A 14,327-nucleotide genomic window follows, 5' to 3' on the forward strand; every position below is an offset into this window, starting at 1 on the left:
ACGGCCCCGCGGCCGCTTCGCCGCGAGCGAGCGCGGGAGGCGGCGGCGGGCGGGGGGCTCGGTGCAGGGAACAGCCGCGGCCTCCTCGCCTCAGCCGCGGGGAGGAGGGACACCGAGGCGGGGGGAAGGCGGGGTGGCGGCGGGGGGGACGAGCGGAGCGTCGCGTCGCGTCGCTCGCTTCCCTCTAGGACCGCGCCGCCGGCGGGGAGGAAGGGGCGCGTCTCCCCGGAGCCTTCGTCGCCCCGCGCCCTCCTTCCCAGGCCCGGTGCCGGAGGGGGTGGGGGTGGGCGCCCCGCGGGTCCCCTCAGGCTCGGCGGTGCCCGGGGCGGGTGAGATGTCGGGCTGAGCGGGCGCGAGCCCGCGGGGGTGGGGTCCGCCGTGCCCGGGGAGGGGGCGGGCGGGGGGTGGTTGGGACCGTCCCCTCACGGCCGTCCCGCCCCGCCGCGCTGCGCCCATGGTGATTGTGCTGCGTCCCCCGCGCGCCGAGCGGGGCGAGCTGCCCGCGCCTCCCCGCCGCGCCCGCCGGGGCGCCCAGGTGGGTGGCGGAGGGGGAGCGGCGGCGGCGGCCGCTCGGGGGGCGAGGGGCGGGGGCGGGAGGGGCCCGGGCCCCGCGTTCCGCGGGCGGGTCGGTGCGCTGCGAGCGCGGGGTGCGGGCCGCCGCCCCGCGGGCTCGCTCGGCGGCCGCGTCCCCGCACGGGTCCGTGAGGAGCGGCCGTGGCTGTGGGGGCTGATCTTCACGTGATGGAGCTAGGGGGGTGTGTGACCGGCGTTGGGTCTGGCAGCAAGATCTTCCCAACTAGGTTTCCTCTCCCCTTTTGTTTTCCGGTGTTTAAAAAAGAGCTGGTGGCACATCGGTGTCTTAACTGCCTGAGATCGTACCGGGGGCTCCGTGTTCCAAGCGTGCCACTGTTAATCTTGGATTGATTCCATCATTTAAGCAAGCATCCTCTAGACATGTTATTTTTGGTTTGGGTTTTTTGTCTTTTTTTCCTTTTTTTTGTCACCGTTTATAAACCGCTGTTTATTTTTTGTGGCAGCGTGGGTTGTAATGCATGGGAGTACATGCTCCTAATGCATAGGAATACACGCTTCTGAACTGAAACGTACTTTTCTCCAGATTCAGATTCTCGTCTGAATCCTAACGGTTATTCTGGGGGAGAGGTTTAAAGTCGACTCACAAATAAATAGGAATAGTTTTTGTAGGTTTAGAAACTTAATTTCCTCATATGTTCCCCTGTCGGTACGGATTTGTCTATCCATTGAACGCACATTCTTAAGTAAAAGAACAAACTGCTTAGCTTTAAGGGCTTTCTCCCCTTAATACTGGTTTGTGTGATAGTATATTTGTGTATAATACTTAAAGTTGCACATTTCCTCTAATTATGTTCATGTCATCATTTTTCTTTTGGCTTTGCTTACTGTTTTGAATTGCACCTTTTCTTCCTTTGGGATTTAGTTTATTTCATACCTTTGTATGTTTATGTCTAATAGGGATGTTTCTTTTTTCTTTTTCCTCCCTAGGTGTTGGTGACTTCAGTCATTTAGGGATTTAGTTCTGAGGAAGTAGAGACACAAGGATTGAATTTCTTTTACATAGAAAGCTGCAGCTCTTCACCAGTACTCTTTTTACTCTTTCCCATCCTTCCCTGCTCCGTAGGGGAGAACAATTTGGGAATTATTTTAAACATTGATTTACTCCCCCCATCCTCCCTCAGAAATCTACCCTGGTCCCAGAGGTGTCCGCTAGACAGTGCCTGACAGGACCAGGAAAACGTTATCACTGCTTGCTTGCTTTGGGAGCTTCAGCAGTACCCTTCCCTCCTTTGGGGTGTAGTGCAGGGAGGCATCCAGAAGACTTCTGTGCCACCCTTTTTGGTTAGTAGAGGATCCAGGAAAAGGGGTACCTAGCGAGACACGTGACCTCCTTAAGGGAGCCAGAACTGAAGCAGCGCTTGGCACGCTGAAGGAAACACCCATCTTTAGTCCCTTTTTCGTCTTCCACTCCTTCCTCACCAAATTTCTGGTAAGTCTCTTCAGCCCATTCATTCACGCAGTGCATGTTTCCCTTCCCCCACTCCAGGCGCTGGGAGAGGCATGCACAGAGACTGTGGGGTGGGGGAAGGGAGGAGGGAAAACTGGCTGTGTACACACGGATCGGGGAGGAGAGGGGGAATTTGTACCACACTGCGGGGGAACCTGGCACAGGTGGAAAAGCAGCTGATGTGGGAGGAAATGGTGTGTTTTATTTGCACAGGGTCGTGCGTGCGTGCGCACACAGGGACAGTGGAGGGGCATGAAAAAGCTGAGAGCCTGTTGTTGGAAAAAAAAATACCAAGACCAAAGTAGAAGGATGGCTGATACTGACCAGTATTGGGCTCATGCTGCGGGGAGGAAAGAGAATGGATTATGCGGTGGTGATCGGGAAGTGGGGTGTGTGAATGAGGAATCTTGCCTTCTACTTGTAAGCATGAACATAGGGGAGGAAAGATGGGGGGGTGTGGATGTCTGCTGCCTTTCAGAGGAAGCTGTGCCTGGGAGGATTGCTGCTAGCATCTTGAACATCACTCAGTGCAAAGGTGGAGACAAGGAGATGAAAGCCATCATGGGGAGTGCAGTTGCCCGTCTGCAGGGGTGGGAATGAATGGGAACAATTAATATATTCCCATATCCTTTGGCTGTTGCAGTCTACAAATCTCAAAGGGAAAAGGAGGTGAATGCTGTGCTTTCAAAGAGGTGTGCTTGGGGGTTCACCTGCCTGCAGAGACTTTCAATTCTCCGGTGCATGTGTAGAGGGTGGATGATAATGCAGCAGCAGTGGACAGATTGCGCTGCAGCTTTTCAATATATTATATAAAATGCATTTAAATAACTATTTTAATTTTTCAGATTCTTCAGCTTTTAAAAATGTGTCCTTTCCAAAGATTCTCAAACAGTTACGTGACAGTCTTAGGAAAACTAGTTTCTGGTATATAAAAGAGGAATTTTTCTTGATGTTGGCCTTAAGCGTCACCATGAAGCAGCATTGTTAGGAACGAGTTGACTTATCTTGGATTTATTTTTCTAAAGATGTCAGTTCTTTTCTCTATCACCATGTGATATATTCATCATCCGTACATATTTTGTAACATTTTCTTTAGACGATCATCATTCTGGTATGTTTGTGTGGAAAAGAAATCGCTTTATGCTCAAAACAGCCATGAACTGTTTGCAGACCTGCTCTCCCTATGACATAGAAAGTCCTATTTCTGGGATGTTTCAAATACAGCTCTCTTCTCATTAAGATGAGACAGAGACTTCCATGACAGTGTATGATGGATAACATGCTGGGTCATGTGCTGGACAATTGTTCATTAGCTGTTTAGCTGGCCTGCTATCTAAGACTGACTTTATAATTCAGATCTGCCTTGAGGTGACTCCTGAAGGAGATAACATGCAAGCATCTGCCAGCCATTCTTAGGTCTTCACTGTCTTGAAATGCATCATTCCAGCCATTCTAGAAACTGCTGTAATGGTAGACATGATTGGTTTATTGGAAATGCGTACTCAGTTTTAAGCCTTAGCTAATTTATGATGAAAAGGAAATCAAAATATCTTTTCCAGATTGAATAGCACTGTTCTGAAAATGAGTATTAAGGGATAAACATTAATGGTGTTGTTAATATTACTCGTAGTGAGGCGAGTGCTTGGAGCAGTGTTTCTCCTAGTTCTCCATTTCCCATGGCGGTTGTGGCTGTCAGTCTCTTGCTCATTCCTTCGCACTTCCCTGAGATTTTTATTGTCAGTATCTCAACTGTAGGGATTAAACATGCCTAGAGGTATGCTAAAACTAAAGTTTGGTTTTACCTCTGTATTAAACAGTGAAATCTGTGGAGTTTGTGTTATCTGCACAGTGCTGTAACTTGAGAGTCTGAGCCGAGCTCTAAAAAAGGGGCGATTCTGGGTAATAACTGTTCCACTAAGGTGTTTCCCAGATCCCGCTGTAGGCGGTGGGAGTGTGCTGCAACATCAGATCACAGGTCTAGCAGGTGGAATAGCTAGATCACGTTGATCCTTGATACTATAAACATTTGGGATTCCATTCATTATTCCCATAGGGAAGACACAACCTAGACTTTTTAATTTACAAAAGCATGAGGAGTTGCATCCTCAACAGAAAGATTACTGAACTTTTATTTTTTTTATACTAGATACCTTTTATCTTACACATTTATCAATAGTACATAAATTAATCAGCATCTCCTAAAAATGGGTTTCTTGTTTCATGTTAAGGGAAATACATCATGGTGAAAAAGAAACTAGTCTATTTTTCTCCTACTTTTGGGTTTTGAAGACAGGAGAATGAGTAAATCAGCCATGGAGACCAATCTCCCATTCCTGGAAAGAGAGGGGGGTCTTTAATCTTCTCTGTGAAGAGAACACCCCCTTCAAGGCAAAAAGAGTGGTCTTCAGAGAAGATTTCCAGATCTTTCTAGACAGCTGATCTGATTGGCTGAATTTCCTGTTATTTCAATAAAGCATATTCATATATGATGTAAAGTAAAAAAAGGAGCACAGTGAGTGCTTTTGTTAGAACAGCTGCTAGAGGTGTACTGCAGATTGAAGGAATGTGGGAGGAAATAGGTTTGCATGTGCTGGGGAGGGAAGGAAGCTGCTGTGTGATTGCTGGAGTAAGGCCTGGCTTAACCAGGATAAGGGTGCCAGAGCTGAAAGATGAGGTGAGCGTTCATTCCCTCCATAAATTGCAAGGAATCTGTTCCACGCAGTGTATTCCTGAAGCAGTTGTGGCAGTGTCTGCTTGGCTGGTGTGACACACAGTTTGATTTTTATCACAGACCTTTTACTTTGATACCACCCTTTTCCCCTCTCCTCACCTGTTACATGCAGTTAAGTTTGTGATTATTTTTTGCCTTCTATTTTCATAAATCTGTGAAGTAGTTATTGAAAGATTGTACTTACTTTGACTGTAGTAGCTTTGAGTGAAAAATGCACTTGAAGTGGCCATCTTAAAGTTATTTAAACATCTGATCTTCCCCTTATATATACCATAGTTTCTTTGCAGTAGATGCTCTCATGGATTAGGAAGTATTCTCTGCACACCCAGCATTGTCTGAGGCTGTGTCTTTTAGATTGAAATGGGTGGAGTTGGTTTTCAGGGAAGAATTCTGGCAGTAATAGCCAACTTCAGAGCCTAATGCTTTTGTGCATCTGTCTGCAACACCGCTTTCCTCCTACAGACCATTTTCTTGAGAATGTGCAAGGGAATTTTAAGATGTTTGGGTTAATAGGGTAAATTGCAAGTTTTGTTATGTGGGATTTCTTACACAATCAAAATAGATTATAAGGTGAGACTGAAACTGATGAATATATTCCGGCTTTAGGAGCAGAATGTTAGAAAAAGAAATTCTTTTGGGTAGAAAAAAAATATGGTACTGGGTTGGAGGTAAAGGATCCAAGATTTAGGACTGCTAGTTTCTGTCTCTGCTGCGGGCTTGTAGTTTGTTCTAAAGTGAGCTTCTCAGTCTTTACTTGCAGATTTGAGATTGTTGCCTGCCTATCTTATGATAAGATGGGGGCTTTCGTATATACATTTATAAAACCATTAAGATTTTTGAGCAAATGAGATGTAGTATTAGGAGAAGGACAAATAGCCATACCAAAGGCATTTTTATACACCCGCTGGTTTAATATCCTCCTTGATATATATGGGTGGCTCTTCTTAGCAATGTTGTAACTTCTTTCAAAAGTAGAAAATGGAGGAAAGAGAAGGGTATACCTTTTTTCTTTCTTCTTCAATCCTTTGTTGAATTTTAAGAAATTAAGTGCTGAAATGACAGTCAGGGAGAGATGATGGTGTATTTCAGGGGGTGGAGATGGGGCCATGTAATGAAGGGCTTTGAGAAAAATTGAAGCAGATTGGCAAAGAAGGCAAAAATGGGGAGAAAATACTTGGTTCTTGCATTAGCGTTAGAACCAGTACTGAGGGAGAAAGAGGCTCAAACCACAAAAAACCCAAACTAAAACCCCAAGCAGGCAGAAGATTGACGATGGTTTCTGATTTATGTTTGGTTTTTGTTTTTGTTTTCTTTTTTTTAAACTCTGCGAAAGTGTGCGTGGTGTGTTTTTCCATGCGCTCGGCGTTCTCCCGCTGTTGGCGGGACGCGCCCGTCGGGGCCGGGGGCAGAGCGGCGCTGCCCGGCAGGGGCGGCAGGTGGCGCCGCTGCGCCCCGCCAGCCGCGCTGCAAATGGCAGCGCTGGGGGCAGTGCCCGCGGCTCCGGGCTGGGCCTGCGGCGGGGCATTCCTGCGGAGCACGGGCTGTCCCGTGCCCAGCAAGGGATGTTGTTCCAGGAACTTCCTGTAAACTGCCGCGTCCAGGCGTGCATTGTTAAGGGACACACAAGTGGGGCACGGTCTGATAGATGTCAGCCATTGCCAGCCCAAGCCTCGTCTTGCCCTTTTCACTTCCAGCTGCTTTGAAGAACAAAGGTTCTTGGAGAGATCAAAAGATACTCTTTATAACTTCCCACACCCATTTTTCTCCAGGGAGAAAACACTCTTTTTCCTGCTGTACCTTGAACATCTTGACTGCATTGAAGGGCTGGTCTGGGTCTGTGATTGTCTTTCCATAACTTCTGCCTTTTTCCAGTCTGTTAGAAGAACTGTAGGCCTTGGCTTTATTATTGCACCTCATTTACCAAATCAATGGAAAAAAAAATCTCACAGTCTTTGTGTGTTGTTACTACGGTTCTCAGTACCAGGGATAAAAATGTCCATTTTAAATTTTATTTTCTTATTAAGAAAAAGATGTTGTGGTAGAAAAAAAAAGTTTTTTAATGCTAGAAAAAACTGGCTGGTTCCTATAGTTGTAACTAAACAATCCTTTTGTCCCAGAACCTGCTGCAGAAACTAAAATCCTTTGTGATATCAAGTGATAGCAATTATACACTAAAGATGTTCTAGTACTTACCTTGTCTGCTGGCAGCAGTCATTATGACTACCAGGCAAAACTCCTGTTTCTATCTCAGAGTTCAGTTCTGCTAGGAGCTTATTCAGTTATATTGGTGAAAGTTATGATTTTTACATCTTTATTTTAATAGGAAAGTTTAAAGGTGGCACAGAAAACGATTCTGTTTTTTTCCAGAATTCCTATTCCCTACACCATGCTTGTCTTTATTGAAGATAAAGAAGTAGTCCATTAACATACCTGTAATTGGTTTACAGTGTTTAAAATATTTCAGTAAAAATATATTCAGTCAAAAATAGCCCATGTCCTCTGTATTCAAAGCAAAAGGAGCAGTACCTTGCTATTATCAGTTCTAAGCCTATTGAAATTCTTCAATTTTAACTGTATTTTTTGTTCTTGCTCCTGAATTCATTAATGTTGTTTATGTGTAAAGGTGGTTTTAAAAAATTGATTTGAAGCAAGAAAGGGCTACTACTGACACTCTGACCTTGATTTTGCTTTGTTTTATGTGTTAATGTTCTGTATTCCTGACAGTTTGTTGTTCCTTGTTTCTGTTGGCTTTACCATTATTATGTGTTCTGGATACTACTTAATATATTTCTAAGTATATCTCACAGCAGATGCGAAATATTTGTGAGAGCAAACCAGTCCTAAATAGTTACCTGGAAGATTCTGTGGTAATGAATTTCTGTTCTTCTGGTCTGCTTTTTTAACATAAAGAGTTTGTTACACTCTACTCTTTCATATGTGGTGGAATGAGACAAATCAAGTGTATCACTGGGTATTTTAGCAGTGCCTAAGAGAAAGGCAGAGTTATTTCACTAGAAGGAATTATCCTAATAATGAAGTTGAAATTCTGGCCTTCAGACGTGGCCATTCAAATTGTTTTCAGTTACATCTTTGTGTTCTTCTTGAGGAGAAAGCTGGGATGAGACCAAGACCTAATTTCTAGCATTTAACATTCATGGAATGGAAACAGATTTGTTTCTGCTGTTGGTACTTTTGGTTGCAGAGTAGGTGTAGACATTATTTTGTTTCTTGGAGGTTGGAAGTTGCAGCCTGTTGAAAGGAACTGACTTGTGCAGAGGAAGTGGGACTTAGTACAGGAGGGATCGTGAAGATAAGAGCCTGTGTACTCTGTAACAGAGTCTCATCTTCTCCACTGTCTAGCAGTTCCATTGGAAGGAGACCTTGAAGGTTGCAAGAAAAGTCCAAGATGTGCAGTTCAGTTGCTCCCAGGCTGTGGTTCTTAACAGACCGCCGCATCAGAGAAGATTACCCTCAGCAGGAGATCCTGAGAGCACTGAAGGCCAAGTGCTGTGAAGAGGAGCTGGATTTCCGGGCCTTGGTGATGGATGAAGTGGTGCTGACCATTGAGGATGGAAATCTTGGTGAGAATGAGCTAGGGCTGGGAGTGGGCTGAAGGGGTACTTGGAAAAAGATTGTAAAATGGAGCATCGATATTATTTAATAACGAATTCCATATATGCCAGACTACCTACCATTTATCATCTAAATCATGTAGATGTACATCCTACAGTTTTTGTTTAGAATGTATTATGTTAATCAAATATAATTGTTCAGTTTGCTAATTTGCATTAGAGCCATTTTGCCTTCCCTCTGCAGAAAAAAGAGGAGGATTGTTTCATTTTGGTGAGTCTAGGGTAAGGGCTACAGGACCCCTGAATTAATAAGGAATCATGGAGTTTAATTTTTACTTCAGTACTTGAACTTTGTGGGTCACATTTAAGAGTTTCAGAGGGACTTTTTTCTTCTGTTTGTGTTCTGGCTCCAAAATAGAAAACACTGGAAATAATCTAAAAGGAATTTTCAATGAAAAGTACAAAGTGTCATGGAACTAGAGGTTATAATGTGACGTAACTAAAGCATGCTGCTGTACAGATGTGAAGTTATGTGAATTCCAAAAAAGAACAGTGCTGATAAAATATGTGCATCAAATAATTTGAGCTATTACTACAACTTACGGTGTTTAAAACTAAATGGTAAGATTTCTGTTCTATTTTCCTACTAGCTTTTTTTTTTTTCTTGTGCTGATTAAAAAGGAAAAGTAAAATATTAAGTTGCATTAGAAATGTTAAGTAAAAGGATTATTACTTACTATCTATTACTGTAGACAGTAAGCTTATGTGATGGGAAGATACTAATACCACCAATGTCAAGCTGTGTAACACTTATAATTTATTTTTGTTTCAGCATTTGTTAATTTGGATTTCCTAAAGCAAGGAGATTGTATTGGGTTTTTTTTACCTTTAACTCTTTCATTCATCTTCCCCATTTATCAGTCAAAAAAATGTATTGCTGGAGACCCAGGGAAGAATTACATTTCTGAAAGTTGTATTAGAGTAATTTTGTGAGGGAAGAAAATATGAAAGTAACCTCAGCCGTGAAGAAGAGGCTGCCATATATACCTTGTTCCTCTTTGGGAAACCATATGTGGGAAGGGAATCATAAAACTGACTCTGGGGAAGAACTTTGGTCAGAATTTATACCCTATTTTGGTCAATCAAGTATAAAACACCTGTGTGGTAAATCCAGTATTTTTTATTCTGGTATTTCTAAACTTCTGTTTACCTATTTTGTCTTTTAATCTGAAGAGTCTTATGACTTTTATCACAGATTGAAATTCTGTAGGATGTCTTCAGATCAAGGTAACTTCTTGTCAGAAAGTCTGAGCTCTGAGCGTGTTCCTTTGGACAGAGTGTAATGGGAACATAGCCATCCTGGACTGTAGCTGTAGTCTCTGAGATGCACAATTAGTCCTTCAGCATTTCAGTACTGTTTTTTATTTCGTGGTGATTTCTTCTTTTCTGTCTTCTGTCTGTTTTTGGGGAATTAGATAGGGCAAGTGTAAATTGTGGACCTTTCTGCTCTCTTCTGTCTGATGTCTCCTAGTGCTGTGTCTACTGCAAGGAAAAAGATAAAAGTAATGCAAGTTGGAAAACTAATATTGGAGAATGTGTAGTAAAAGAACAGGAAAAATTAAGAACATTACTACTAGAACAAAATGCAAGAAAAGGGTAATTATTCTCATACAAATTGTTCATTCAATATGATGCATATAACTGACCATTTGAAAAGGAGTGACATATAAGTGTTGAAAGATTGTGGATAGAATTTTTTTTTTTAATAAGTAGTTTGGTCTGTCTAGTTGTGTTTTTTGTTTTTGTTTTTGTTTTTTTTTATGAGCATTGGCAATTGTCTTGTATCAAACAATTCCTTCTCTTGGAGAGAGCAGTGAATAATCTTCCCTCTTAATTTTCCAGTTGTGTTTTTTCTAGAGCTTTTGCATGTGCTTTGATAAAGATTTCTGCTGGCGGGCACGGCACAAGCAAAAGCTTTGTATTTTATTATCCTTTTTAAAGACCTCAGTTGGCCTAGGAAATGGTGTCCTGGAACGAAATCCAGGAGGTAGTGCATTCTGTACCCTTTTTGTTATCTACTGTTGTGTGAGGGATCCAGGTTGAGTAAAATTTTCTATGACATAGAGGAGTTGATGAAGAGAATGTATCTTCAGTGGATAATCATGTGCTTTTGCTTCCTTTTCTATTATTTTTGTCTGAAAGCTTGGCAATTCAAGGCTCAAAATCTGAACCAATACATGATATTGGAGGAAGCAATAGCTGGGTTTTTTCCCCACATATTCACACTTTGATTGGAGCTTTTTTGGTCCTTTAAAACCAAGACAATTTCTTAAGTAAATTGTTAGAAGAATGTTAAATTTACATGGTCAAGTTGGATATTACAGGGCGCTATTTAAAACCTCAAAACCTTCTTTAGATGACAGAGTCAGTAATCCTTCTTGTGGGCTTGCTGACTGACAGGAACATGGCTGGAGACTTCAGAGTCCAAAAATTCAGCATAAGATATTAAAAAGCTTAAAATTATTTACTTCACAGGGGTAGAGTGGAAAAGACACTTCTGAATTTAGGAAAATTGAGCAGAACTGTGGGATACATGCATGTGAAAATTGTCGCTTCCACAACCACATGGCTTAAGCCTTAACAGTAGAGCACACCCATGCAGGTATCACTGATGCCCAGGCCAAAGTCAGATTCATAAAGCTTTTGTGATGCTGAGATTTACAAAATTTGTATCTGTCAGAAATAAGATTTGTCATGGCCAAAGGGAAAGTGGGAGGAGGGGGGTTGTTTCACTCAGTGGATTCAGCAGCAGCCACTCCTTGGGGCAAGTCTCTGCTGTACTGCAGGGCTGGATGGGAAGTGTGGCTGGATTCTAAAAGCAAACCAACAGTGTAGGCCCAGCAATCCCTGCTGGTTCCTTTTCTTTCACAGCTGAAACTCAGGATGACCCAAAATCCCAAGCACCCCATACAGTCCCTGGATCACCGGCCGCATGATGAACCTGTATGCAGCTCAAGATCCACATTAAATACTTCAACACAGCATGAGTCCAGAAGCGATTGTAAATGCAAGTTAAAAGATGTAGAATTAAAGTTTTTCCTTTCTAGTCTAAAAGGAAATTCTTAGACTGATTTATGCTTAAATGGTTTTGAAAATAAGTTCAAACAAGTGTTTTTTGAAATTAACTATGGTTTATGCCTTACTTGAATAGGTGTCTGCTTACCCAAGCCCATGCACTCCTTTATCTTTTCCACAGTAGCAGTAGTACTCTGTAGATTTACAAGGCAAAAGCTGAGAAAAAATAAGTGGAAGAGTAGAGCTGTATAAATTAATTTTTTCTGCTTGTATGGTGGGTTGAGTGTGCTGAGATGGTTACTGAATCAGATATGCACAACATTGTTGCACAGGAATGGACAAGAAAGTGGAGGGTGATAACTGAACTGGTTTGATTTAAACTTAAGCTGTGTAGCTGTAGCCTAAGTTTCTTAAGAGCTAAATTCTTGAAACTAAACCAGTCTAGGACAATCTACTGCTGAGTGGAGCAGCTGTGTTCCTCTTGTCTCTTTCCAACTTTGCTGTTGCTGCTTGCCTTGTAAAGGAATTAATGTCTCTCTTGGGTTGCTTTCATGTTGTACCTCAGCTAATTAAAAAAAAAAAGGTTTACCAAGTTGTCTGCTCCTTTGCAGGGTCTGGTGTTTGTGTGAGTTGAGTTGGCCAACCCAATGGAAGATTAACTCCAGCAAATAATTAACAGTTCTCTGTAGGAATAGATTGTTGCACCAAACCTTTTTGTGGTCACACAATTCCTAGCTCTGGTACACAGGCTAGAGTGGGGTTGTTCTTTCAGAGAATGGCTTGTATTTATGTTGATTTAGTTATAGCTCCAGAAATACTTCAAACCAGGAATTTTCTCATGGTTGGAATGTCTGGTAGTGTCAGCTTTAGGATTAATTTGTTTGTGCATGGCATCTGGTATTTACCAGATGTAAAGATTAAAAACTCAATGTCTAGTTTTCTAATCTAGTTTGGCAGTTCTTATATTTATTTGAAATACATAGCAAGTAATGCAATAAAACTTTGCAGGACATTTTTTAGACATCTCTGTGAAGTCTTAGTAGTGAGTCCTGTCAAAATGTATACTTTTAAACTATATGTCTTAGCTTGCTAATGCAGTGATGTAATAGGCTTGAGGAATTTCCAGCTAAACAAATTAAAGCTTGTGAGCAAGAATGTGTGGTGTGGGATAAGGTGGAGGTGGAGGAAGCTGGTAGGAAAATCCCACCCTATAGGAGAGACTTTATGGACAAGAGACAAAACATACCGTGAGTTGTCTCCTCATTTTGAATATTCTTCTTCCCTGTGTCTAGGATTGAGTAGTATGTTTCCCCATAGACTCCACACCTTACCTGTAGGGTAGCATAGTTCAAGAACTATTATTTGGTGAAGAAAATGTTAGGAAAATTTGGATCCTTCTCTCATTAAATTATATATAGTAATACTTTCATTAAATTTTTTTGCTACTGGAACAGCAGAAATTTGAAATCACTCAGTCAGCAATTTACCAATACCTTTATTGTAGATTTTTGGAATCTCCATGTTTTCTGATACTGTCCTGTGAAGGAAAATGGTTTTAAGGAAAGTAGCTTTGATGAACTTTGAGCTGTTGAAGTCACTTAAGTATAAAACAAAGTATTAACTTTTCCTAAGACTTTCTTGGCTTTTCCTTCGGGAATGTGAAACCGAATTTCACATTCAGTTTAGGTGAGGAATAAAAAGGGTATAATAGTCATGTATTCTAAAACAATAATACATTGTGCACAGTCAGCTGACTTTTCTTAAATCAGATGGGTAGCATCTGGAAACAGATCTCTTACCTTCATTTTTTCTGCAGAGAAATTACTTAGAAGGTAGATTCTTTTAATTTGGTAATGGTTGATGTGCTAATTTAGGCATCTGGGTTTCCAGTGTGGGTCTGAACTTTGCAATAGAAGGCAGTGTTGTGTTTAAGTCTTTCATCTTGCAAGATGTGCTTTTGTTTCGTATGATCTGTCCTTCATTTCTTACTTAGTTAGTTTGAACTAGTAATGAGTAGTTGTGATCTTTGATTTTTTTTCACACACTGGATTAGACATAATTTGAAATAAACATGAAGGAATCGGCATAATTGAAAGATTTCTGTAAAGTATGGAAAGCTGAAGGAAAAAAGGTAAGGGTGGTTTACAAATTCTTGTGTTTTCATGTAATGGTAAGAAAAACGCTTTGAATCAGCTAGATCCATGGTAAGATAGGGCTTTTACATATATCAAATGGTTTCCATATCAAAATACCAAACTCTTAATATTTTTGTAAGTCACCTAAAGACTGTCATCTATCACACAACAGGGAACATAGTCATGCCCTCTTCCTTCTGGCTGTTTCAGTAGTCCCCTGGCACTTGTTAGTCCAGCAGTGCACCTTAATGTAAGAGCTTTTCCTGCAGCATGCAGCAGTGGCTTTGGGAGTGATGGAACAGAGGCAGGCAGCCTTGGCAAGGTGCCTTTCTGAGCACTGCAGAGTTGGCCTGTTTCCTGCTATTAACTACAGCCAGAGCAGCCATTACTTCCTCTGCAGAGTTGGGAAATCGGTTTGTGACTCAAGTGAGAGTGGGATAAGGGACTGCATTGTGTGCAAAGGACTGGAAGGTGGTTAGACATGAAGTGGATTTTGTGCTGTGGAAAGTGCTGGTCTTAGAATCACTTGAAACTGTTTCTGATGTTTTTTCACTGTGAAAATTGATCACTTCCAGTCTGATTGCTGTTAAAACCATAAGCATTACTCTTAGACAACTATGGACTATATAGTTTTGGACTATATAGATATGGACTATATATAGATTTTGGAATGGTAGCTGTGTTTAGAGGAGGGGGTAATCTAGTATGTGACACCCTGGTATTAGATACCCAAGACAAACACATCTCTAATAGAAAAAACTTGACATTTGCTT

General features: G+C 41.9%; 1 protein-coding gene across 5 annotated transcripts in view; it reads left to right on the forward strand.

Moving 5' to 3' along the window:
- Nucleotides 1-203: 203 nt before the first annotated feature.
- The window catches only part of RIMKLB (ribosomal modification protein rimK like family member B), a 50,814-nt gene continuing 36,690 nt past the window's right edge, over nt 204-14,327 (forward strand). For 3 of the 5 annotated variants that reach the window (XM_077781280.1, XM_021533900.2, XM_077781281.1), the window contains exons 1-3: nt 414-535; nt 1,522-2,023; nt 8,133-8,353. In XM_077781280.1, coding sequence (XP_077637406.1) covers nt 8,179-8,353 — 175 coding nt within the window. In that variant the 5' untranslated portion in view covers nt 414-535; nt 1,522-2,023; nt 8,133-8,178. Of the gene's footprint in view, nt 330-413; nt 536-677; nt 756-1,521; nt 2,024-8,132; nt 8,354-14,327 lie in introns of those variants that run through there. The other 2 variants (XM_021533902.3, XM_021533903.2) reach the window with 2 other exon arrangements.

The sequence above is a fragment of the Lonchura striata genome, chromosome 2, assembly GCF_046129695.1.
Source record: "Lonchura striata isolate bLonStr1 chromosome 2, bLonStr1.mat, whole genome shotgun sequence".
Taxonomy (NCBI): Eukaryota; Metazoa; Chordata; class Aves; order Passeriformes; family Estrildidae; genus Lonchura; species Lonchura striata.